General features: G+C 47.9%; 2 protein-coding genes and 1 long non-coding RNA gene across 5 annotated transcripts in view; 1 reads left to right on the top strand and 2 right to left on the bottom strand.

The window, feature by feature from the left end:
• Positions 1–87: 87 nt before the first annotated feature.
• On the bottom strand, positions 88–3,002 carry LOC130370217 (uncharacterized). Its single transcript, XM_056575936.1, has 4 exons — positions 2,808–3,002; positions 1,754–1,914; positions 906–983; positions 88–587 (listed from the first exon to the last, which is right to left on the bottom strand). Exons 1-4 carry the CDS (start codon positions 2,973–2,975, stop codon positions 443–445), a joined length of 552 nt encoding a protein of 183 aa, XP_056431911.1. The 5' UTR covers positions 2,976–3,002; the 3' UTR covers positions 88–442.
• Positions 3,003–3,349: 347 nt separating this feature from the next.
• Positions 3,350–26,191, bottom strand: part of frem1a (Fras1 related extracellular matrix 1a) — a 29,498-nt gene continuing 6,656 nt past the window's right edge. Inside the window, exons 5-37 of one of the 2 annotated variants that reach the window (XM_056575685.1) lie at positions 25,370–25,566; positions 24,450–24,773; positions 23,763–23,871; positions 23,189–23,320; positions 22,362–22,706; positions 21,818–21,960; positions 21,075–21,271; positions 20,663–20,753; positions 20,040–20,207; positions 19,250–19,458; positions 18,638–18,731; positions 17,876–18,128; positions 17,154–17,366; positions 16,359–16,544; positions 15,821–16,017; positions 14,843–15,047; positions 14,217–14,361; positions 13,628–13,769; positions 12,978–13,173; positions 12,284–12,548; positions 11,223–11,658; positions 10,397–10,598; positions 10,036–10,180; positions 9,482–9,611; positions 9,212–9,284; positions 8,479–8,628; positions 8,029–8,243; positions 7,553–7,600; positions 7,220–7,444; positions 6,846–6,977; positions 6,147–6,262; positions 5,646–5,731; positions 3,350–5,114 (exon numbers count right to left, since the gene is read on the bottom strand). In XM_056575685.1, the coding sequence (XP_056431660.1) occupies positions 4,912–5,114; positions 5,646–5,731; positions 6,147–6,262; positions 6,846–6,977; positions 7,220–7,444; positions 7,553–7,600; positions 8,029–8,243; positions 8,479–8,628; positions 9,212–9,284; positions 9,482–9,611; positions 10,036–10,180; positions 10,397–10,598; positions 11,223–11,658; positions 12,284–12,548; positions 12,978–13,173; positions 13,628–13,769; positions 14,217–14,361; positions 14,843–15,047; positions 15,821–16,017; positions 16,359–16,544; positions 17,154–17,366; positions 17,876–18,128; positions 18,638–18,731; positions 19,250–19,458; positions 20,040–20,207; positions 20,663–20,753; positions 21,075–21,271; positions 21,818–21,960; positions 22,362–22,706; positions 23,189–23,320; positions 23,763–23,871; positions 24,450–24,773; positions 25,370–25,566 (5,972 nt within the window). In that variant the 3' untranslated portion in view covers positions 3,350–4,911. Of the gene's footprint in view, positions 5,115–5,645; positions 5,732–6,146; positions 6,263–6,845; positions 6,978–7,219; positions 7,445–7,552; positions 7,601–8,028; positions 8,244–8,478; positions 8,629–9,211; positions 9,285–9,481; positions 9,612–10,014; positions 10,181–10,396; positions 10,599–11,222; positions 11,659–12,283; positions 12,549–12,977; positions 13,174–13,627; positions 13,770–14,216; positions 14,362–14,842; positions 15,048–15,820; positions 16,018–16,358; positions 16,545–17,153; positions 17,367–17,875; positions 18,129–18,637; positions 18,732–19,249; positions 19,459–20,039; positions 20,208–20,662; positions 20,754–21,074; positions 21,272–21,817; positions 21,961–22,361; positions 22,707–23,188; positions 23,321–23,762; positions 23,872–24,449; positions 24,774–25,369; positions 25,567–26,191 lie in introns of those variants that run through there. The other variant, XM_056575686.1, reaches the window with a different exon arrangement.
• Positions 6,304–11,356, top strand: LOC130370231 (uncharacterized). 2 transcript variants are annotated; one of them, XR_008892989.1, is made up of 4 exons: positions 6,304–7,001; positions 9,480–9,652; positions 9,974–10,191; positions 10,416–11,356. It is a non-coding gene; the product is annotated as an uncharacterized LOC130370231 (long non-coding RNA). The 2 variants fall into 2 exon arrangements; XR_008892988.1 differs by having other exon boundaries at positions 9,475–9,652.

Here is a 26,191-nt window from a genome sequence, read left to right as displayed (position 1 = left end):
CAATTCACAGGCTTTAATATTTCGGTGTGTTCTAAAGGGAACCCAATACCTCAACAATACTGACTATACTATGCTAGCATACTGGTGTCTCTCTGTGCCGTCAAACACACGGACATGACGCTGTTCATTGCTCTCCCGACTGCTTTATTCAATACAGACAACGGCAGAATATTCATTATATAGTCATACAAATAAACAAAAATAAACCAAACAGCTCACTGACGATACACATAACGACATACAAGCCCTTTGAGACTGTAACTGTGATTAAGAGCTACAGAAATAAAATTGGCTTGACATTCAATCTATTATAATTATATTACATGATTTGGTCATTTCAAAGTACAGCCTTGTCTAGTCTATCTGGCTAAGTGTAACATATTGCAGTGTGTGTGCTAACCCAATCACAACAAGTCCTTGTCCGGGCCGATCGAGACAACTGTCATCGATGAACTTCCCGCCTTTTTCGGCCATGTTGGCTGCTCTGCTGGATGCGGTAGGTCTTGCGGGCCTGGGCTCTCTCCTTCTCCAGGACCACCGTGTCGTCTAGGAGCTCCAGCGCTGGCAGCTGACTGATGACGTACTGTCTTTCAACGAGACGGAAGGATTTCAAATCACATTACAAAAGCTAATTGGTTAACTCTGGTCATCATTTTGTCAGTTAGCAAGATAAACCAAAACATCAATGTTTGCTCCATGTCAAGCAATATCTTTTTATACATTTAAACATCTGTCGGAAATGTTTTTAATATAATAAACGTTGTGAGATATCAACTTTTAAAGGCATCATGACATCAGTGCAACATTCAGAATAAGATATTTCTACAGAAATTCGTTTTTGATTAATTCGTGCTTGTAAAAAAAGGTAGCACAGCACACATAACAATGAGTCGGTTCTTGCTTACCTATAATCTTGGTACTGGGTCAAACTTCCCCCGTTGAAATAGCTCGAAGCGGCTTCGTTATTCATCATGCAGAGAATCCTAAGGTGTGACAAGACATACGCTACGTTCAGCCAATACTAAAAAGGCATCTATGTCATCCACACAAGAGATACAGTACAGTTGTTTTTAATACAACAGTTTGAGTGGATTTTCAAAAGCCAAGACATATTGTGGCAATTATTGTGAAAAAATACGCATCAAAATTAAATCTATTGTTGAATTTGTATTATTACTTTTTTTATTCTATATAGCAGATTACAACTTATTTACTTCTACTGTTTAGTATTTTGAGGGTGAATGCAGATACAGGCCCCTAGGGAGCAGATAGGGTAATGGGTCCTGCATGGAGAACTCCTACAGGTAGGATGCTGACATGGGGAATGAAACAAAAGACCTTCAAGAACTGAAAGCAGAAAACCACTAAAGTCCACTAGCCCGCTTTTCACTCATCAATGGCAGTACTTACTGCCCCCTCCTATCCAACAAAGGTCTTGTCTGTCCATAGGTGTTATATTTATGACATCAGTTTATTCAATATAAGGGGTTTGATGTATGACCTGCCAAGGTACTGCAGTTGTGAACTAGCCTTCCAAACTTACTGCGACATATTTACAGAAAAGTTGTTCTTATGTACACTGTCCCTGGGGAATGAACCGATAAACGGAACGAAACGAAACATTTCAAAAACACAAATCATTAGATAAGACGCCATAACGACCAGTGAAAACGTGATCCAGCCCAATGCGCATACAAGAGTTGATAAAAAAATCGTCAAAGGGACAAGGAGAGCTGAAAATAAGCACACTGACTTGATGTTGGGGAACTTGCGGCCGATCTCGTCCACGAACACGGGCAGGTTGTGGATCTTGTTCTGGTTGATGCACACGGCCGTGACGCTGGGCATGAAGGGGAACTTGACGTGGGACGTGTACTGGTTCCGGTCCAGGTTCAGGGTGTGGAGTTGTTCCAGCTGGCCCAGTTGCACCGGGTTCCCAGTCAACACCAGTTAAGGAGGACATGTGATGTCACATCACAACGGTGGTCGGTACAGCCTACTCTTTTTTAGGCTATAGTGTTCCTTCCTTCCATTTTATAAATAATATGTGGACTTGCAGATTGTGTTTCATTCGTTGTTACTGTAAGTGACTTGGAGGGGGGTGAAATGGTGATTAAATAGCAATCGTAATGCAGAGCGGAAGAGACCCACCCAACACACTACCCAGTACACTACCGCATCCAATACAAAACCCTACTCCTCACCTACAAAGCTCTCCACAACCTAGCCCCCAGTTACCTCTGCGACCTCCTCCAAGAATACACTCCCTCCCGCTCCCTCCGCTCAACCTCTGCTGGACTACTATGTATCCCCACATCACGACTCACTTCAATGGGTGCCCGGTCATTCAGCTGTTCAGCACCCAGGCTCTGGAACTCCCTCCCCCCACACATAAAACAGTCAGACACCATTACAACCTTCAAGTCACAACTCAAAACTCACCTGTTCAAACTCGCACACAACGTCTAACTGATCACTGTTTTGATTGTTTTTTTGTTTTGTTTTGTCTTGTTTTTGTTTTATTTATTTCTTATTGCTTATGTTTATTTATTTATTTATTTATTTATTTTTTTCCACAATGTCTTGTTTTTTTTTTTAAATATGTATGATGACTATATGCTCTGTAAGGTGACCTTGGGTGTTTTGAAAGGCGCCTCTAAATTAAATGTATTATTATTTATTATTAACACTAAATGAAAACATCAAGAATGGCAGCACAAACAGAACCCCTATTGATGAACACCCATTTAGTGACGTTATTCCAGTTAAATTGTATTGACGTTGTTTATAACATTCTTCAAAAACACGCGCTGCACAGACAAAGGATACTCCACCAGCAGGTTGTAGCTCAGGTCCAGAGCCTCCAGACGACAGCTGTGCTCCAGTATGACCTCGTAGGGGATCTCCGAGAGGTCCTGGTGGGCCAGGGACAGCCAGGTGACGCAGGGGGCCTGCGTGGGGACCGCTTGATCCATGAGCGGCCTGGCACTGGACGGAGGTCACAGTCCATCTGCTGTGCAGAACAACAACAACAACAACAGAGGGGATAAAGCCTCTATTCCGAGCCATGGCCCCAACCCCGACAAACAGAAGGTAAGTGTGGTGTGTTGGGACTCAGAAGAGCTCAGTAATAGTCTTAGTAGTGATACAACTGAATTGAAACCCTGTTTATTGCCCACTCAAACTCTGATGATAACTGCTAAAAGTTTGATCCAATTTTTCAGACAGACACACACACACACACACACACACACACACACACATATACTTGCTAACACATGCACACACACACACACACCAGCACACACACACCAGCACACGCAGATAGACAAAGACTGACAGCCAGACAGATACAGCTACACACGCGGACACACACACAGAATATAATTTTTTTGTGAGATGACACCAAAACAACAACAAAACAGACATCAAACATAGAGGCAAATAAAAAAAGCGAGAGCTCACCCAGTGGGAGACACTGGTCTGTCTGCCGGCCAGACCGGAACGCCAGAGCTTCTGCGAGCAGCCGGCACAAAACCAAATGAAACAGGCTCTTTCATGCGTCGGCGCTGGGTCACATGATAGGGATAACGAGGTCGCCTGTTCAGTTAACCCGGTGGCAGGCATACCCTCATGGACCCTCACGGAGAGAGCACTCCTTCCCTTTCCTCATGCATTCTCCAAAAGGTCAGGGGGATCACTTTAGCTTGAGTGTTTCAATAAAGCTTTACTTTTTTGGTATACAAAAGAGATTTAATGTATGTGATGCAATTATTTTAATACATATATCTGTTTGTATGCTTCGGGTGCAAAATCTGTTGCTGTAAACTGAATGTCGTACTTTTCAACAAGTTTCAACTTTTTGTCAACAAGTTTTTTTATATTTACAACCACAGGTTGGACAATTTTGCATGAATGTGTGTAGAGCATGTCAAACGTGAATGCAGAGGAGGTTAAATAGAGATTACAGTACAGCCATGGTTACATATTTGAACAAATCAGTTAACCACGCAAATACATTGTACATGACATAATATAATTAAGTACTCGTCAATTTCAGCTTTAATGTTATTACAGATCGCTTTATATGCACCAATATGTTTACAATAAACACTACTTAAAAAGATAGGCCCGGATACGATAGTGTGTTACGTTGGAACGCATCTAAGCCTCACATGATAATTAAGCATAATTTCTGCTGGCAAGTACAACGAAATGGGAGTACCATCATTATTCAGATAAATAAGCGTCAAAACAAAGATTTATATACAAGAAGGAACAGATAGGACAATTCAAGTTTGTCAAAAATAAAACAATCTTAGAAGTAGAAGAAACATATGAAGAAATGGCATATATTTATAATGTAAACCATGTCACATGGCCCGAGGTTGGGAACATTCATTAAGTAAGATCATAGCATCAACGAGCATCGAAACAATAGTGGAATAACAGAGGTACAGTTATCCCTGGTAAATTACAGGTTTGTGTATGACCTACACAATACAAAATCCCTCGCCACTTCATCTTAACCAATCGGATACAGTCATCCCAGTTCCTCTGGAGTCCACAAGCGACCGTTCAATCCAGTCCCGATCATTTCTCCATTGTCATGTGATAAAAAAAAAAAATGTGTTTAGTTATTTTATGCTTTTATGGAGAGGAGAGAGAGTGAAGAGAGACAGGGTGGTGAGCTGAAGAGGAGACGCAATGGCCTGTACCACATTGACCCCAGGTCGGACTCGAACTCGCACGGGTCGGGTATCGAGGAAGGCCCGTCGCCTTCACCCTCTGCGCATCAGCGCCGCTGTTTAAAGGTGTGTCTGTTTATAGTTCCTCAGTCGGCGCGTCACTGCCGTCCGATGCCGTTAAACAACATGGCCGCCGCGGCCCCCCTGCATTCGTTCCCGCCCGCTAGGCCTTGACGGAGCACACGTAGCGGTGGCCCCGCCCCGTGCGGCAGTCCCTGATCTGCCACTTGGCCCGCCGCCAGACCAGCACACACCGGCGGCTGGTCTTGGTCTTGGGGCGCGGGGGGGTCCGCCTCCAGTTGGTGTAGCTCAGGGCCTCTCCGGTGGTCCACTCCCAGCGGCCGCGGCTCTCCCGGTCGTTCAGACCTAGGGGGGAGGGGGGGAGGGGGGAGAGAGGGGGAGGGAGAGAGGAGGGAGAGAGAGAGGAGGGGGTGAGAGAGAGGAGGGGGAGGGAGGAGAGAGAGAGGAGAGGGGGAGAGATAGGAGGGGGTGAGAGAGAGGAGGGGGAGGGAGGAGAGAGAGAGGAGAGGGGGAGAGATAGGAGGGGGTGAGAGAGAGGAGGGGTTGAGAGAGAGGAGGGGGAGGGAGGAGAGAGAGAGGAGGGGGAGGGAGGAGAGAGGAGGGGGAGGGAGAGAGGAGGGAGAGAGAGAGAGAGGAGGGGGTGAGAGAGAGGAGGGGGAGGGAGGAGAGAGAGAGGAGAGGGGGAGAGAGAGAGGAAAGGGAGTAGGAGGGGGAGGGAGGAGGGGGTGAGAGAGGGGGGAGGGAGGAGAGACAATTCAAATCGCTAAAGCATAAAGTACTCTGCAACACTTATTGCACAGACCCATTGAACTCAACCCGATCCCTCTTATGTTACAAATGTTCCTAAATAAACAAAACAAGAGTGATCATTGTCACCTATCCAGAAGGGCTTCCTCCCACTGAAGTCCCACAGCCAGTCCATCTGGGCCTTAGACGGGACGCTGGCCAGATCGCCTTGGTATCTGGAACCACGCAGAAATGGAGACAAACTTTTTAAATGAATTGACTTCCCTGTCTATGAAATATATGAAATATATAAAGCTGAACTTTTAAGCAATATGCCGAACTTCAGGCAAAGCCTTCATGTTAATCAAATGAATTAGTTCCTACACGCCCTTTATTAAATCACCCTCACCAATCTGGATCAAATGAACAACCTCAACATTAACATTAAAAACCCAAAGATTCAACTCAACATTTTAAAAGTGACCCCGTGTCTGATTGGTCCCCTGAGGCTGACACACACACACACACACACACACACACACACACACACACACACACACACACACACACACACACACACACACACACACACACACACACACACACACACACACACACACACACACACACACACACACACAGTCTCCTGACCTCTCCTTGCAGGCTCTGTTCGCCTCGCTCCACGTGGCCTTGTGGTCGCGGCTGATGATGTAGCAGGCCCCGGTCTGGAAGGCCCAGCCCCGGGGGCAGGCCTGGCCGGCCACCATCTGGGTCCGGCCCAAGAAGGAAAGGGAAACAGGCAGACACAGTGTCCTGTGAGATTGGCAGTACTCACACAACAGTCTTGAGACTCGCCAGGGAGTCGCCGTTGTGGAGCTTGCGTTGTTGTGGAATGCTGAGGTTTTCAAAATGATTTATTGTAAGTATTAGGGCTATTTATTAGGGCTATTTATAATACACTTATAATTAGCGTCGTTGCGGTAGCCTTATGTTGTATCAGAGACGGTCGCTGAGGGTTCATTTTAAACCACTCGGTCACTGTTTGTTTGGCCCTTTGTTTCCCCTGCGTTGTGTTTTGATTGAGTCTCATGGTTCTCATGTGTTCGTCTCACTGCTAGATCTGAACGCGTGAGAACCAACCAGACTCAATCAAAACACAATGCAGCCAAAACAAAAAAGGGGGTGGGCCTAAGTAGCTGACTGCAATTTAAATAATCTCGCTAAATTAATATTTCCTCTACGAACAATGTAACATGCGCTGCAGTGTTTCACGTGAACTATAGTGTTTCACATGAGCGACAGTGTTTGACGAGAGCAGAAGGAGGTGAGGGCTGTGGAGAGTCCCCATGCCTTGTCCGTGGGGGCCCAGGGTTTCCACGCCACCCCGTCACAGCTGAGCAGCTGACTGGTGCTGTGGTTGAAGTGGAGCACGCCCCTGAGCTCTGGGACACACGCTCTGCCCACCGGCCGGACCCCGGGCACCTGAGGACAAGGATGGAGCAGTTGGTTTGTGACAAACATATTTTAATTAAAAAAAATGATCGTATTGTAATTTGGGTTAGGGTTAAAATACATTTTAATCCTGTGAAATTGTTTTAATATATATTTTTTTACTAATTCAAAAACAATTTGGAGGATGAAAGACAGCTTTTAAAACACCTGGAAACACCCGGTCATTGTATGTGTGAACCGGTACATAAAGAACAGAAAATAAAACACCTCACCTGAGCGTCCAACAATTCCGGCGTTGTTTTGGCGCTTGAGACTTTCCTGTGCGGCGATAGCTTAGCCGTGTTTAGCACCGCGGACGCTACCTCCCGCTGTCGCTGCTTCATCTGCTGCTGTGGCGGCGGCGGCTGCTGCCTGCTAACCACGCGGACGCTAGCCTTCCTCCCCTTCCTGGACGGGGACGCCTCGTCCTCCACCTGTACGCTCATGACGCCGTGGTACTGCAGACAGACGGGACGGGACATTACCACATTAGGGAGCTCGCACCTCTAGCTAATGTTAGCGTAGCATGATCGCAAACGGCTAGCCAATAGAAGGAAAGAGCTCACCGTGTACACCACGTCAGTGCCGTTGTGGAAGACAGACGACGGTTTGACCTGAAAAAGAAAAAACATGCTTAAAATAAATTCTAATTTAATTTAAAAAGGATTAAAGTAATCTGTTAAACTGTGCCTATCTGAACTTCTTGGCAAAGGACTACAGTAGAACATTTGCTTGCTGGCTTGGCAGTTCATCAGTAATATATAGAATCCTCGAACAGTAAAGTAGTAAATGTCATTGGTAGTGTTTTCAACAAACTAAACAGGGTTAGGAATTTACACTCGTATTTCCCGACACTGCGTTTAACCGCAGCGACTGCCATAAATGATACCGTTTCCTTAACCGAATGAGCTCCTAAACAGCCCCTAATTCCACGAAACCTATTCCATCTCCTCTCTCCATGAAAACCCTTATCGTACGAATCCCTTCATGAGCCGAGGCCGAAGCAGGACCCTCGTCCTTCATCAGTTTGAAGCCCCCCTACCGTCCTGGGGTTGCCCCTGGCCCTGAGGGTCTTCCTGGGGGGCTCGGGCTCAGAGCTGGGGAGGCCGTCCCCGCGGGGCAGGATGATCCGGGGGCCGCTGCCCAGCGGGAGCTGCTCCACGTGGATGGAGCCGTGCTCCCGGTAGCCCCCCGTCCCCACCTCCTCTCCCCCCAGGACGGGGGTCCCGTCTGGGCCCTGCTCTCCGCTGCATCCTCCTGGGGGGGGGGGGGGGGGGGGGTCATTCAACACAGAGTTCGAGTTCAAGTTGTTTGTTTCACTGAAACACACACACACACACACACACACACACACACACACACACACACACACACACACACACACACACACACACACACACACACACACACACACACACACACACACACACACACACACACACACACACACACACACCTCCCCCGCCCACCCAGGCCCCCCCCCCCACCTCACCCCGGCCAGCGTCTCTGAGGGTGACCACGGCGGAGGTGAGCCCCCCCAGCACGGCTCCCTCGGGGGTCTCCAGGGTGACCCTGAAGGTCTCCTCGGCCTCCTCAAGGTCGTCTGCCAACAGCACACCGGTCCAGCTCCTCTTCTGCACACCTGGGGACGGAGGAGACGAGAGAGTACAGCCTCATACCGCTGAGGTCGTTGTTCCCGACCTCAACGGTTGGACTGTTGAGGTCATTGCTCCCGACCTCAACGGTTGGACTTGGACGTTGAGGTCGGGAACAACGACCTAAACGGTCATTGGTTTGATTTAGAGAACTCAAACCACGGACCAAAGGCGTTAATGGTGTTAACGTATCGGGGATTTATCGTGTATTTCTTCCCAGATTTGTCTTTCAATGTCCGTAATGTTTTGTCTTCCATGAAGGACCATGTCAGCCATGCTGTGAGTCTTCACTTTTCGAGCTCCTTACTACCCCCATCGTCACTCTATATCTTATTGTTAGAATTATGCATCTTCTTTCGTCTTTTAATAATTTGTTTAAGGAGGTTGTGTGCATCACTACCATACCCACAAACCTCCCTCAGACTTTTTATAGCCTCTCCACCGGAATACTGAGCAAAAGTTGACAAGGATTTTTATGGTTTGGATCATATTCATGTATTGATGTCTTTTAGGACCGAATTAGCAAATAGTATTCCTGTTTTTGTTAAGGTGCATTAGAAAAAAAAGTACCTGGATCAAACTGAATGAGGGAGGATGCACTCGGGAGGAAGTCTTTGTCAGCTTTCGCAGTGATCTCTTTCACCTAGAGTTAGAAACAAGACAAAGATGGTGGACATTGTTATTTGAAGGCTACGTTCAAAACTCCAGAAGCCAGTTGGTGTGGGATGGAAAATCCTCCGCTTTATAAATAAAACAAGAAAATTGCAAAACTAAAATATGTGTTAAATAGAAATGTACATTTCCAAGCATGCATTTCTCCATTTGTTGGTTAGCACAGACCTTGACGGTGACGTACGAGGACTCTGCGAGGTTCCCCTTGCGCGTGACCTCCAGGGAGACGGTGCCTTGGTCCTCACACGCCGAGTACTGGGACCGGGACAGCTCCACGCTGGACCACTGCAGCTCCAGCCTGGGGAACACACAGGAAGGGACACACAGGTTTGTCTCAAGGTGGGCCTCACAAAGTTGGCTGTTATTTTTTATATCAGAAATACTTGGAACTGTTGGAAATGTTGAAACGTTGAGGTCATTGGTCTGATTTGGAGAACTGGAATCCCGGAGAGATTTTGGTCAAACTATTTGGGAATTTTCCCGACAGATTTGTTCCAAATTGTTACCAAAATGTCCATAATGTTTTCAATTTAGGGATTCTTGCATGTAAAACACTGTAGTTTCCCTTGTGTTGTAAGAGTGTAACATCTATTAACTTGCTTTTCATCACAAACTACCTTGTGTTAAACCATTGTGACCAAAAAAACCTTCACCGTACAGTAAACCCTGGGAGACGCCCATCGTGTTAAAATAACGCTCACGTCGTCAGCACGCCGACTCACGTGTGGGCGGCTCCGACGTTCCCCAGAGGGTCGGACACCTTGAACTCCAGGCTGTCGGACAGAGACCCCACGGCGGGGTTGATCACGTACACGATGGACCTGCGGTTCAGGTCCGTCTGGGAGAAGCAGTGCTCCACGAAATCACCTGGAGGCGAGGTATGAGATCAATTATGATTATCAATTAGAATTCTTAGACTGCATTTATAAAGCGCTTTACAGTATTGCCTGACATTCACCCGTTTACACAACGACGGCGGGGTCAGCCAAGCAGGGCGACAGCCAGCTCGTCGGGAGCAGTTAGGGGAATCGAACTAGCAACCTTGAGGTTGGATATTGTACCAGGCAGCGGCCTCCCCCTCACCCCTGGTGGCGTTCTCCAGGTAGCCAAAGTAGAGCGGGCGGACCACGCAGAAGCGGATCTCCTCGTCCCGGGACTGGCCGTCCTGCGCCCGCAGCTCCCTGGACGACAGGAAGATCCCGGAGCGGCCGTCGGCCAGCGCCTCCGCCTTCCACAGGGGCAGCAGCGTCACCACCTCGGGGGCCGCGCTGTCCAGGGGCAGGACCTGAGGGGAACCAACATGACCTTAAAGGGGTGACAGTAGACCGCCGGCTTATAGTGTCACCCCTTTAAGATGTTTGGGGGACGCTTTTATCCAACGTGACGAGTGAGTCTGGGAATGCCTTTGGTCAAAGTTCAAATGTTGTGCAACCAGGTTTAAATGCAACAACTGCACAGAGTGCTGATGGGCCATAGGCATCAGGAAAAGGGGTAGAAATGTATTATCTTTTTTATTAAACTTTGCAAAATGTGTCACTGCCTCAACAAAACTACCTTGTTCGCTCAAAAATATGCATTTTATACGTGTAGGGGACCGACATGGACCTTTGAAGCTGAGTTATTCTCATAAAAAATCTATTGCTAGAGCTACGAAAGGACCTGTGTCTATTCTCTAGTCCTCTGAGAAAGGACCCTGGTCTCCAACAAAACCTTCAAAAACCTCAAAAAGAGAAGCGACATCAGGAGTCAGGACAACCTCGTAACGATGAGCACCTCCACCTCCTCCCTCCACCTCCTGACCACGCGTCAGCTGATCAGCCACAACGGGGTGCCCAGATTTCTGCCTGAACCCCACCTGAACGACGAACCCCACCTGAACGGTTAACCCCACCTGAACGACCAACCCCACCTGAACAACGAACGCCACGGGCTCCGTCTGCAGCCGCCCCTCCACCAGGAAGCCCCGCCCTGAGGTGTCGGCGGCGGTGAAGGTGAAGCGGTCGATCAGGGCCGGGCCCCCGTCGTGGCCGTACGTCAGCCCCAGCTCCTCCAGCTGCCTCTGGGTGAAGTTGGCCCCGGGCCCCAGCGGGGCGGCGGCGGTGCCGGCGCCGGTGGCCAGCGTCAGCCGGCCGTACTGCGGCGCCTCGTGGACCACGAACACCAGGCCCTCGGGGGGGGTGTCCGGGTCGGACAGGGCGAGGGCCCCGGGCCCCAGCAGGATGGAGGACCCCTGGGGCACGGTGAGACCCTCGTTCCGGAGCAGCGAGGGCAGCACGCGGTCCGTCAGCTCCACCCCCAGGGAGAAGGTGCCGTTGCGGTTCGTTTTGCCGTTGCTGATGACGAATCTGTGGGCGGGGCGTACACGCAGGAAGGGGGGGGGGGGGGGGGGGGGGGCGATGTGGTCACTGGGCATCGCTATGTTTTAATAGTTATAATGTAATAATGTTAAAGTAGTTAAAGTAGCTGTAGTACAAGATGTGGTCACTGGGCATCGCTATGTTTTAATAGTTATAATGTAATAATGTTAAAGTAGTTAAAGTAGCTGTAGTACAAGACAGATCAACAACATCCTCTGTGATTGATGAATTTGATTATTACATTAATCCCAACATAATACTGATTAGTCAATCAGGATTAAAGTTAGTTGTTTTTATCTGTATAATATTTCTTTTTTCCCGAAACACAATATTATCACTCATACTTTTAAGGCCAGATTCGAGGGGTCACTCCCTCAAATGTTATAAATAAATTGACATATTGAGGGCAGCAACGATACAATTTTAGACTCGGGATGTGATATACATGGATACCTAGGAGATGTGTAGTGTAGTTACTATTGAATGTAACGCAGTAATACACAAGCACTTTAAATGTCTGCAGTCCACGCACGTTATTCACGACACGTTCCGTGCAGTACCACAGACGGTCACCAGGGGGTGACATCAATGTTTCCAGCCTCAGTCCTCTTACTGAAAGGCGTCGGTGGGCTCGCTGGCGCGGTTGTCGTGCACGTAGGCCACCAGGTTGGCCACCACGTCCATCTGGCTGAAGGTGGCGATGGCGATGCCTGGGTGGCGGATGTACTCCAGGTGGCCGTGCAGCGGGGGGGCGGTGACGATGTACTGCAGCTCCTCGGGCCGGTCAGTACCGTCGGTGGCCAGCAGGACGTCCGTGTTGAGGACCAGACGGTCGCCACGGCTCACCGTCACCGGGCGCACCGACACCGCAATGTTCCCTGGGGGAGGGGGAGGGAGTTGGTTAATGGGGGACGCCAGATTGGATAGTTAACTTTTGGGGAAAATTAAATGAGCTAAGAATATTAGCGACAAATAAGGCGGAATAACCACCATATGAATCAAACCACAGGAAGGGCCGGTTCAACGACACACTGCGACACATTATTATTATTATCAACAACAAGATTAGAAATTTGTTCTAAACCTTGCGGTTTGGAACAAATTCGGCTTTCATAATTATTGGAAATCCCTTATAATCTTCCAACACTTTGTCTCATTTGTGCATATTGACTAAAATAAGAATCATAAAACAGACACTAACTATGTGAAAAGTAGCGAATTTCGTGTGGTGAATGGCGCCACGTCTAACCGTCTACCTTAAACCCTTTGGTCCTCAGGACCTGGACAGAGGCGTCCTGCTCCCTTACCTTTCTCCATCTCCTTGAGGGAGATGTGGTAGTGCTGGCTGGGGGACTGGTTCTCTCCGTCCGTCAGGCTGAACACGAAGAAGTCCTGGGCCGCGGCGCCGCGGGGCGCCGTGTGGAGGTAGCGCAGCAGGTTCATGTCCACCGCGTCCTGGCTGCAGTTCTGCCCGGCTCCGAGGGTCACCCAGGCCACGCCCACCTGCCCAGACAAACAGATCCCGGGGATCAGGAGGACAATACTGGGCTTCAGATGATCTGGTTAATCACATTAAAGGTGACATATTACACCACCATCAATTTCCCCCCGGATCAAAAAAAGTAATCTATATAAATGTTGTTTCTATGACGTAGTTACTCGGCGTCCATTAATGGACCAAATTGTAAAATCATTAAGGACACATTTTAAAAGAGAACCAATGAGAAGGAGGACTATTTATGTATTTTGAATGCTCTATGGATGTGAATGAAAAGATGGTTAGCACTCAAAATATGATCACTGAAGCTAATATGAATGTATTCATGTATTATTGATAATATATATTCATTTCAATTATGCAAATAATAACTCAGCATTGAAGGGGTGTAATTTTTGTGAACTAATTACACGGGGATACCCAGACTCAGGCTACGCTCATGCTAATGCTAATGCTAACCTTGAGCTGGAGCTGCCCCTGAGCAGGGACACTCTGGAACACGTAGAGGACCTCCCCAGGCGGGGTGTCCATGTCCTGGGCGAAGAGCGTCATGCTGGAGATGAGGTGGGCCTCCCCTGGTGTGACCTCCAGGCCGTTGTTCCTGGGGGTCACAACGACGGTTAGACCCCTAAAAGTATGGATCGCACAACTTGTGGTACAAAAGTAAAGTTGCACTCAACGTCTTTTTATGTGTTTATGTGCATGTGTTGATGACAATTATTGTGGGATCGTATAATAAAGTTGTATCATATCTTATCTTTATGTAAGAATACAATGAAACAAGAAAAACTAAAATGTGCAACTAAAGCTTCAAATATTTGAAGAACCAGAGCTATTCTTTTCCCCATTTTAGCTCAGATATTGTTTTGAAATAAATGAATGAAAATCGTGCAAGATAAAGCAATAAATATTGAGGTCTGTTTGATTTTAACGTACATGATCTCAGGATCAGGGGCCTCCGATAAGATGCGAGACAACACAAAATAACTAAAAGCTCAACTATAAAACATCCTCCAAGGTCTCAGGAGGAAGGAGGCGGGGTGCTGACCGGATGACCCTGGGCTCCTCGTCGTTGACCGCCGTCACCCTGACCGCCACCCGTCTCTGGAGCGTGTGCACGCCGTCCGTCACCCGCACCGTGAAGCTGTCCTCCATGTTCTCAGAGCCGTCGTGGACGTACATCAGGGTCATGCCTGGAAGATGGGAGAACAAATCAATGGGTTTTATTACTCACATTCAGGGAGGGGGGGGGGGGGGTCACCTGGGACATTGTAATGGTAAGAGTTGGATGGTAAGAGTTGGATGCTTTCATTCTACACGTGGTCTATATTTTTTAATCAGAGTCAAGGTGATTGACAGCCCTGAAATCCCTAAGTTAAGAAAGAAAATCGTAAAGTTATTAACAAATCGATGCAGGGGACCAATGCAATTGAGGTTCATTTCAAAAGGTTTCATTTCTACACCTTAAATATGTGTTTTTTGTGTAAATTTTAAACATACATACATTTACATATTTTTCTTTTTCAATATATAGGGTCAAATTAACAGACAACTGAAATACCCTCATATCAATATCGTATCTTTGTAAAGCCTTTCATGATTAATAAATTATAAAATAATTGTACGTGTTTTAGTTTTACTCTACGAATTAAAAACAAAGTACAATTGAATTACCCTCTTTGCGTTGTGTGTTGGTAAAGTCCTCTATGAGCGTGCTAGCCTCCCTCTTCCTGTTAGCCACCACCGCTACGTGCTCGCTCATGATGCTACCGTGGCGCGGGGGCGTGGCCACACTGAAGCGCAGCTCGCTCTGGGGAACGTCCATGTCCTGCGCGTCCAGGACGGAGAAGTCCAGCACCTTCATGTCTCCCTCCCTCACCTGGAGGTGGGGGGTGAGAGGGCGACAGCATGTTGGTGCATGGCAAAGAAACGGCAGAAACAAAGTTTTGGGGTGGAGTTACACAAGACCTGTCCTTTAAGTGAATAATGGGTCTCCAGACTCCTTGGGGACTGACATTTAATCAAACAAAGTTGAATTTAACCTTTTATGACTGTTTTAATTTAACTAGGTTAATCACATTGGGATTTTCCATTGTTATTTTCAAACATAGCTGTGATCAACTATTGACTTGTATGCCGAAGTCACAAGCTTGCAACGTGACCCTAAAAGCTTTCATGGAATACATATACAACTTTTCCCAGTGATGCAACAGTGCAGAAAAACATTTGCAGACGCTTCTATCCAAAGTGACTCACAGTGACTCATGACACGTCATGAGTAAGCAGGTACAGGGTAAAGGCTTAGTTATGGTTCCACGTTGACGCAACGCAATGACCACGCAGTCGCTTCGACGCAGTCTCGAACACGTTTCTGTTCTGCGTCAGGTTAACGTAGGGTTTTAGTGAGCCGACAATTTTTGGGAGGCGCACGTCCGGCCCTTTCGTTGGACGCAATGAGGGTCCGCGAGGACGTATAGGCTCCATAAACCCCCTTGCGTTGCATCAACATGGAACCATAACTAAGCCTTGAGGGCATCTCGCTCAGGGAGTTGGACCGCAGAACCACAGGGATCGATCCTGGGACCTTTCCGGCCAGCTGTCGCCCCGGCCACTACCATACTGTTTATTTCCGTCGGTGCTCTCCGCACTCACGGTGATGTTCCTGGCCAGCAGGTCTGGGACCTCGTCGTTGGTGGGGCTGATGATGACGTAGAAGGAGACGGGGGCGGAGCTGCGCTCTCCGTCAGACACGCTCAGGACAAACTGGTCGGCCGTGGGCTCCATGCGCTGGTGTCTGGACTGGACGTAGTTCACGTGCCCGTCCAGGACGTCCTTGTAGGAGAAGGAGGCTGGAGGAGCAGAGAGGGTGGTGTTGATGAAGGTTCATGTTGATGTTAGGATTGATATCCGTTATAGTGTGTGTGTGTGTGTGTGTGTGTGTGTGTGTGTGTGTGTGTGTGTGTGTGTGTGTGTGTGTGTGTGTGTGTGTGTGTGTGTGTGTGTGTGTGTGTGTGTGTGTGTGTGTGTGGTTGAGACGTCTATCATAAATATGACGTTTTGTTTATATAGCTTTTGGAAGATAACCCTTTTTTCTAATTAATCAACATAAAGGTAGATGTGCCACCAATGGCTGGAACAACGGCCATAAGGAGTGAACAGAATCCCGTCTGTGCGTTGCTCTTCCCCCTACCTATGCTGATGCCCATGTTGCTCTTCTCGAAGCCCGGACTGGGCAGGACGTTCTCGATGTAGCCGTACTGGGGGGGCGACACCAGGCTCACCACCAGCTCCTCCAGCGCCGTGTCCACGTCTGAGGCCTTCAGGTGGGACGCCGTCAGCGGGGCGCCCCCCCCTTCATCCACCACAAATACATCTCCTGGATGAAGAATAAGGGAGAAGTACCAGCAATTAGATTAGCAATCAATTGATCTATCAATTAATCAACCAATCAATCAATGTCATCAATCAACAATTATTCATTATAATCTAAACTTAATTGACCCTTGGAATGACTGAATGAAAACTGAATCAATACATTTCGGGTACAACACACTTACATATAATAATGTTATATAATACACACATATATACAATACATGCATATCAATTCGTATTATTAAATTGGCCAAATTGATCATGACGATGTCTCTTTCTGAACTTTCTATGATATTGGGCAGCTTTCAGCCCGACATTGCTACAGTGGAGGAACCTCCATCCCAAATTCCCCCATCACACGTCCTCTCACACACCTCCCCCATCACACGTCCTCTCACACACACATCCCCCATCACACGTCCTCTCGCACACACATCCCCCCATCACACGTCCTCTCACACACCTCCCCCATCACACGTCCTCTCACACACATCCCCCGTCACACGTCCTCTCACACACACACACACACATCCCCCATCACACGTCCTCTCAAACACACGGAGACACACTGAGCCCAGCGAGGAGGGGGAGGAGCCTCTCTATGGCGTACCTGCGACGAGGGTCGGCGCCTGGCTGTCCACGGGGAACACGGTGACCTGCAGGTCGTACACGGGCAGGCTGTCGGCCAGACGGCCCCCCGGCCCCCTGCCCCCCCCCGGGGGCCCCACCCCGCCGCAGCAGGGCGGGGCCGGCTCCGAGCCCGCGGCGTCGCTGACCACGAAGGTGATGGTGTCGTGGCGCGGCGTCAGTCCGATCTCGAGGCCTGGGGGGGAAAACGACGACAGATACACGACGTGGGATTGGATGATGGTCATCAGTAGAACTGTCACGGGTTCACTTCAGAACGGACATCGGATATTTGATCATCTATTTTGGCTACATTTAGGACCGCACGATATCGGACAAAAAAAAACTTCGATATTTTTCTTCATAAAATCAAAAATTACAGCTCTTAAAATTAGCGAGATAATAATGCCTTAACGCAATCTAATGTGTCATTCCATTTGATAACCTCATTTAACTTCAATTGGAGTGGATTTAAAATTGAATTAAAAAAAATATTAATCGTGAGTTAACCAATACTATGCGAATAATCGCGATAACAATATTTAATCGTTTCTCAATCTATAAAAAAAACATCTTAGATCACATAATTGATCATTGTATTCCACACGAGCACGATGTATCGTGCAGCTCTACGCTTCTAAAAAAAATATGAACAACACGAAAAATAACAATTGCCCCTCAGCGAGGAACCCCCCGTCCGCCTACCGGTGTGTCGGTACGAGACGGCGCCCTCCGCCAGGTCCGCCTGGACGAAGCGGTCCACGACGGCGCCGCCCCGCAGCACCACGCCGTGGTACGGCTGCCGGGCGATCAGCCAGGTCAGCCCGCCGTCCTCGCTGTCGCCGTCGGTGGCGTGCAGGTACTCGGCCGTGATCACCGCCTCGCGCCCCTCCACGCAGCCCAGCACGGCCCTCAGGCCCGCCGCCACCACCGGCACCTCGTCGTTGACCGGACGCACCTGGGACGGAGAGACACGTGAGGGGGGGGGGGGGGCTGAGCCTACAGGTACGCGCTGTACCCACTGAGCCACCGGGGCGCTCCAAATGTTTGGGTGAACCCATGTTTAAGAAAAAACTGGAAGTTATTTTGCCTTCAGGTTTTTTCACTCTGGGTTTCCCCTGAACAACACCCCTTCGATTCAGTTTTAAAAGGCGACATATTATACCACCTGGTGTGATTGTGATTAGCAGTTACAAGCCGTTTTGGAAATCTGCCACTTGTGACATCACTAGTGGGCGTGTCCACCTAGAGTTAATAAACGGACGACGAGAATGTGTGTCGCATCAACGCTTCATCAGCAGGTCATTGGGTGACCCCATCAGCCAATCAGAGGTGAAGGTGATGCATGCAGTAGCACGTGTTTCACCTGTAGAGGGAGTCCTCCAATGCAAACCAATGGAGGCTTGATGTCGAGGTGTGGTTCTTCCTTTGGTTCCGTGATTTGAACCTCCGTGAGGACCTCCCTACCTGAACCTGAAGTGTAAAGTCCACGGGGTTGGTGCCGTCGGTGGCGGTGAGGTCCAGCCGGTCCTCCAGGGTCTCAGAGCTGTCGTGGGTGTACCTGCACGGGACGACCCACACAGACCAACGACGGATGAACGCGCAGGAGTGAGCGGGATGGAAGGGGGGTTCTTGATATTCATTTATAAGTTCATACTTTCTATTCATGCAAAACTAGACTAAACTTCAGAAATGTATCTTGGTTGAATTTATTGAATCTGATATACTACTATGTTGACTGCGGCTTCAATCAATAAAGTTATGACCAGAAACAGAAGAACCCCTTTCAGACGGCAATAGGCCAATATAATATCAATAATGATGCTAAATTCTGTATGTTGACTGTTGCTTATCAATAAAGTTATGACCAGAAACAGAAGAACACCTTTCAGATGGCAATACTACGATGTCGATAATGCTAAATTATAGAGTTCAGTTCTTGCATAAGGATAACGTTTATGGTTTGGTATTGGTACTGATGGGGCTACGAAGCTACAGTACATTAAAAAATAAATACTTCAAACCAAACAATCCAAATACTGTCCAATGACGCGAACAGAGGTCGTCTCCCCTTCTCACCTGACCTCCTGGCTCCGCAGGTCCTGCAGGGTGAGGGCGTGTCCCGTGGCGAGCTGGACCCCCCCCTGACGCAGGGTCCCGTGTCGGGGGCCGTGCCTCACCACCACCCGGAGGTCCTCCGGGCGGGAGTCCACGTCCAGCAGCAGCAGGTGCTCCAATCCCACCCCGCCCTCCCCTCCCTCGTCCACCATCAGGGGGTTGGTCTTCACCTGAGGGGGGGGGGGGGGGGGGGGGGGGGGGGCGCACGCATGGGATGTGAGTGGCCAGTACTTGAACACATCGTCATCAGTCACTGATGCTTGATGCAATAAGCCGTCAACCCAAACACTGTATTCACATTACATTTACGTTTAGGGCATTTAGCAGACGCTTTTATCAAAAGCGACTTACATCGTTTAATACACACATTGACACACTGACGGCAGAGTCACCCATGCAAGGCGACAGCCAGCTCGTCAGGAGCTCAGCTCGTCAAGTGTCTCGCTCAGGGACACATCAACACTCAGCTAGGAGGAGCTGGGGATCGAACTAGCGACCTTTCGGTTACAAGAAAACTGCTCTACCTCCTGAGCTAAGCCGACCCCGACACATTATTATAGACTTATGAATTTAGTATTTTCGTTTTGGAATGCGAGTTGGGGGTGAATTGTTGAACATGGTGCACGCCGTCTATTCGTCTGCGGTATGTGGTATGGCAAAAACAGAAAGCAACAACCGCTCCACAGAAATCCACAGCCACATGAGTTCTATGTGTTCCTGAACGTGTGGGGAGAGGCCTGGTTCGGTGTACCTGTGGGGGCTGATTGTCCACGGGCAGCACGGTGATGTTGAAGCAGATCCCGGTGAGAGTGATGCCCAGGTGGTTGGTGATGGACAGGACAAACTGGATCTGCTGGGGGCGGGGGCCGACGTCTTCCATCGGGGGCATGTAGGCCACCTTCATGAAGTTCACAGCATGCTGGAGAGAATGGAATAATAAATGTAGTGGTAAATAGAACATGATGATACATCTTATAATATGAAGCAGAAGAAGAAGAAGTAGACAGAGAAGAAGAAGAAGAAGAAGAAGAAGTAGACAGAGAAGAAGAAGAAGTAGACAGAGAAGAAGAAGAAGAAGAAGAAGTAGACCGAGAAGAAGAAGAAGTAGACCGAGAAGAAGAAGAAGTAGACCGAGAAGAAGAAGAAGAAGAAGAAGAAGAAGAAGAAGAAGAAGAAGAAGAAGAAGAAGAAGAAGAAGCAATCAAATAATGGTTATTGTTCAATTAAATGCTTTTCCATCGAACATTTCTAATATTGATACTGATCCATTGTTACTCCCCAAGCGTAGTTTTATGGCCTTCGTTAAACAACATATACGTGCGAATGTCACTCAGTGCATCCCTCAGGGCTCAGGCGTTGAGCGCTCCCGCTCACCTGGGTGAAGAGCCGGAGCATAGGAGCGCTGGCGTCTTTGGTGAACTTGGGAACGCTCTCGACCAGGAACAGACGGCCGGCGTCAGAATGGCTGAGCGTCATGGGAAGACAGAGGGACGGGAGGAGGCGGTTTCCTCATCATCGTTTATTTTTTTTTCGTAAGCACATGAATCTGTATCTTGTATATTTTGGTTTTTTTATTTGTCACATACAAGATGTGCACTGAAATTTTTGTTGGACATGCTCTGTATTTCTGTGCTTAAAATAAAAATAAAATACATGCTATGTTTTCACAGAAATATATATAATAAATATATAATAAATTAAGGATATTATAAATAGTTATAAAATGAAAACTATATAAACAGGGAGATGTTTCGGGGGGGGGGGGGGGGGGGGGGGGCGTTCTCACCTGTGGGGGCCGGTATAGAAAGGGGGCGTGGTCACCGTGTAGGTCAGCCCACTGTCGGGGGACTCGGGGTCCACGAAGCGCAGGTGCTGGCGCGTCAGGTGCACCACCTCCGTCTCCTTGACGACCAGTCGCCGGGAGGTGCCCGGCACCTCTTTGGGCGGCTGGTCCGGCACGGGTTCGATGTGAACCAGGACCACCTAAAGAAGACACAGCACAGTGGGTCAGGACACGTCCGGATGTTGATGTTCGTTCACGGTGATGAAACGCGTCACGTTTCATTGATTTAGAGTAGACTGACTAGCTAATTGGACGTGCTATAAATACTCAGTGCAGTGGTTTCGAACCTGTCCTGGAAATGTATTACAATTATTAATAAATTATTATTAAATGAATTAAAACAATTTCTTAAATGTGTGTTACTCTGTGATACATTATTTGACACACAACACATACAGTTAAATATCGCACATGTGTGATATTTAACTAGCTGAGCACAGAAATCCACTGCTACTGCAGCTATTGTAACAGTAACATACTAAGTATTTTGTACATATTGCCCTAAAGAATTGATTAAATCAGTTTTTTAAGGAAAACCTACAATTCACGACAGCAGTGACGATTTTTGGACAAAACGAGGAAACATTGACACACTTCGTCCCTCATTATCGCTAGCTGAGCTTGTTTAGCCTGGTTAGCTTGGTTAGCTTGTTGAGCTCTGGGTGACAGAACCACATGGGACCCACCTGGGGCTCGGACAGGTTGGGGGGGTCGTGGAAGTCGGACAGCACCACCTCGAAGGAGTCGTGGAACACCTCATTGCCCAGGTGACGGTAGTACACCAGGGAGTGAGACAGGTCCTTCTGCAGGAAGCGGCTCACCGGGTAGCCTAGCAGAGAGACAGGGAGGCTGTGGTGAAACTGATGTGATCGACAGATGGATGGAAGGCTAGATAAACACACACAGACAGACAGACTTCGTTCGTATATGTTTTATATAAAGTGCAGAACAGCTGGATACATATCTGTACATTATTTTAGATTTCAACATTTTCTTTTTGACCATTTTGAGATTTTTTAAAGGCGAAATTTCAAAGTTCTCAGTTACAAAGTGTGTTTTTGGGAGAGACATGCCGAATAAATACATCATGTTTTCAAACTCAAAGATAATCGTTTGAACACTCGTGATTTCAACATTGACCAAAAAAATCCATATTAGCATTTCTTTCCATAATCCAACAGCCCTACCGGTTACCCGCTCACAATCAGCTCCCCCCCCCCCCCTCCTCACCCATTTGCCCCGGGCCCGGGACCTTCAGCAGCTCCCCGGCGCGGGGGGGCCGGGTGACGTTGAACAGGACGTACTCGTCGCTGGAGTCGGCGTCGGCCGCCTGCAGCACGGACCCCCGGAGCAGCGCCGTGCCCCCCTCCTGCACCTCCAGCAGCGTGTTGACCACCAGGAAGGGCGCGCCGTCGTCCTTGGGCAGCACCTTCACCGGGAACTTGTGGCGGGCGTGGTGGCGCCCGTCGCTCACGCGGAACACCACGTGGTCCCGCGTGCTGTCGCTGTCGTCGTGGTGATAGCGCACCGCCCCCGCCCGGATGTCGGCCACCGTGAAGCTGAAGCCCTTGCCGCCTGTTTTGGGTTTGCATGGGGGTGTGTGTGTGTGTGTGTGTGTGTGTGTGTGTGTGTGTGTGTGTGTGTGTGTGTGTGTGTGTGTGTGTGTGTGTGTGTGTGTGTGTGTGTGTGTGTGTGTGTGTGTGTGTGTGTGTGTGTGTGACAGCGCTGGTCAGCCGGTCACTCGTATCGATGTTCATATTTAAATGACTTATTCAAAAGGCCCGGTGATTCATTTATTTTGATTCACTTTGTTTAACAGAAACAATTTTTAGACTTTAAATGTACATAGATTACTGTGTTTTAGTATTCACCTTTTTTAACATAAATCAATACAGGTGAATAACCTGTGTTTCCACTAAGAAAGTACTAATAATACATCTAAAACATACTTTACACACGCTTTCCGGCAGACTTTGCTACACAAAATCCGAAAGATACCAGATTATTAATCCAACTAACCCTCGAAAAAATCGGAGTGAGAGCCTGAACTACGGTACCTCTCACAGTGAGCCGGCCGTGTTGCAGCCCGTCCACGGTGACGATGCGCACCATGTTCAGGTTGTCGTTGTCCACGATCTGCAACTGGTCCCACGTGATTGGTCGAGACTGGCCCTCCAGTAGGCTGAGGCCTGTCAGGTGCAATTCAATCAGTTATTTCATGAATTCAGCATTAAGAGAATACATATGCTAAGTTTATAAATTCATGAGCTAATTGTAAGGCAAGGAAAGGCTACTTTACTTATCTAGCACTTTTCATACACAAGACAGACTCAAAGTGTTTCACATAGCAACAACGTCATGCAATAAAATGTAATAATAAAATAAGATAGATTTAAGTAATAAAATAAATGCAAAGTAAAAAACTAAAGTGCAATGTATTTAAGATTTAGCAGAAAGCAAAAGAAAACATAAAAGTATTCGGTCTGGTTTTAAAACCGGTCAGAGTTGGGGCAAGTCTTAAATAGTCAGGGAGTTTATTCCTGCTATTTGTTGCATAGTAACTAAATCCTGCTTTCCCATGTTTCGCCTTTAATCTAGTGAGAGTATAGGCGACCGGTCCGGGTATCCTACCCATGTTCCAGGACACTCGGGGGGCGTTGGTTTCTGCGTTCCTCACAGACATGTGGACCACTATCGGGGGGCTGCGCTCAAAGAAGAAATCGTGGACCTCGAATTCCACCTGTTGGGAGGAAGAAGGGAAGATTGTCCAGAAACTGCCAACTCTTACTAAAAAGAAAGAAAAAAGGAGTATCCACCATTTTTGTTGACATTTTGAGCTATTTAGTTATTGTTTATGAATGTCTATTTTGGTGTTATGTTATTTACTTATTATATCGAAGTGTTTGTTTTGCATAATTGTTTTAGGGGTATAAATTAAACCCAAACCTTTACCATAATAGACCATTACCATAAGTTATTGATTATAACTAAAACATCTTACGACAATTAATGCTTCATTAATCGACCCTTATTGGTAAGTATCACCCAAAATGGTTAAATTCTCAATCTTTCTTTAAAAGGGAAAAGCAATTAGAAACCAAAAACGTCCTTCAAGCGTTGCGTCAAGTGGGTCTGACTTTGGGTCTTACTAAAAGTCAGATAGATTCGGATACTTCCGGAGACATTCCCGGAGACATTCCAGAGACATTTCTGAGACATTTCGAGAGAAGTCCTCTTTTTCTTCCAGGCCTGCGAAACGTCTCCGAATGTGTCTGGATGTACCCTGATGCATCCCGCCGTTTAGTGGGACCCTCTGACCTGGTAGTTCCTGCGGGCGGTGTGCGAGGCGTTGGGCGGCTGGTAGGCGATCAGCATGTCGTTGAGGTCCAGCCAGGTGAAGGAGGAGACGGGCCGGGTGTGGTCCGCCAGGTGGGTGAGGAAGCCCTCGGCGGGGGGGCTGGTGACGTTGAACACCAGCTGCTGCCCGGGGGTCTCGTCGTCCTCGGCGTCCAGCGTGGCGGTGGACAGCGGCGTGAGGATGAACTGGTCCGCCTCCAGGATGAAGGTGGACATGAAGGCGGGCCGGGGGGGCTGGTTGGGCACGGCGCCCGCGATCCGCACCGGCAGCCAGGCGCTCTCCGACTGACCGGGGCGGAGACATCGGAGGAACGCGGTGAGGAAGGAGAGAGAGGAACGGAGGAGTACATGGATAGTGCCCCCAGCAAACAGTTTCACTTTTTTTTTAAAGGTGAAATATTATACCACCAGGTGTGAGTGTGATAAACCATTACAAGCTGTTTAGGGCCAATCCCATTCCTATCCCTTCCCCCTCCCCCTTGTTTTGAAGGGGGAAGGGGCAAGGGGGAAGGGTAAAGGGAAGGGGGACATCATAGTCAGAAGTGAGAATGGTATAATATGTCACCTTTAAAAGACAATTCCTTATGGCATTCACTACTTGTTTTTGTCTTTACCATATCAGGCTTTTCACATTTCAATTGTACATCATCTTCATAATATAACAAGTGTAGGGCTTATACATCCTTTATTTAGACTATTGGAAAAATGTACAAACCAAGAAAAATAAATAATCGCTACTTTCGTTTTTACAGTTGTTGGGCCATGTTACTAAAAAAAATAACAGCCACAACAAACAGTATCATTCTGAGTACCGTAAATACAGATATCGTTGACATCACCAACATGAAGAATGTGTAAACCATGGAACCCAAGGAGCTCACCTGGTAGATGCTCCCGCTGCGGGTGTCTCTGAGGTCCACCCTGAGGGCGATGTAGTCCATGTCCGGGGAGGGGGGGTCCCTGTGCTGGTACCTCGCCCCCATCATCAGGAAGTCATCGCAGGACATCTGGGTGACCCTCACCAGCCTCAGGCCCTTGAGGCAGTCGTCCCGTCGACACATCGCCCTTTCTTTGTTCTCTAGAGAAGAACACAGCCGATCCAGGTTTAGAAAACTTATTTTGCTCATCTGTTGTCAACTATATCGTCAGGGTTTGTACCCGCACCTCATCTGCATAGAGGAACGATGCAAATTTAAACCTTCCAAGAAAAATACCCTTTTTCTTCAAAGCCACATTGTTGGAGATTGTTAAAAGACAGTTTACTTTGTTCTGATATAAATCAGATGTTTGCCATTTTATGTGTTCCAGGGCATATCGGATTTTATCTGAATGTGGGCCAGTTAGCTTGAGGACTAGATAACGAGCTACAGTAATGCACTTTACTTTGACATTAGTTTGCATGGAATATATCGAAGTTCCTTCCCAGATTCCAGCACACAGATCTCCTTGATTGTTTTGAGATTGAAAAATACGTTTATGTTTATAGGAATATAAGCACTTGAAACGTGTACAATTGAATGGCCCGTGGAGGTTAAAGGATATTTCCCTCCTCATATCAGAAAGAGAGAGTTCTAGAGTTTGTAGCCAACAACTTCTATCAGCAGATTTATAGAAATGGAATGGAGGGGCAAGTACATTTTTAACGAGAGATAGGTGCCCACCGTGGCTACTGATTCACTTTTACTTGTTGTTTCTCTTGTCTG

Source organism: Gadus chalcogrammus, chromosome 17, assembly GCF_026213295.1.
Source record: "Gadus chalcogrammus isolate NIFS_2021 chromosome 17, NIFS_Gcha_1.0, whole genome shotgun sequence".
Classification (NCBI taxonomy): domain Eukaryota; kingdom Metazoa; phylum Chordata; class Actinopteri; order Gadiformes; family Gadidae; genus Gadus; species Gadus chalcogrammus.
This window is presented reverse-complemented; position numbering and strand designations above follow the sequence as displayed.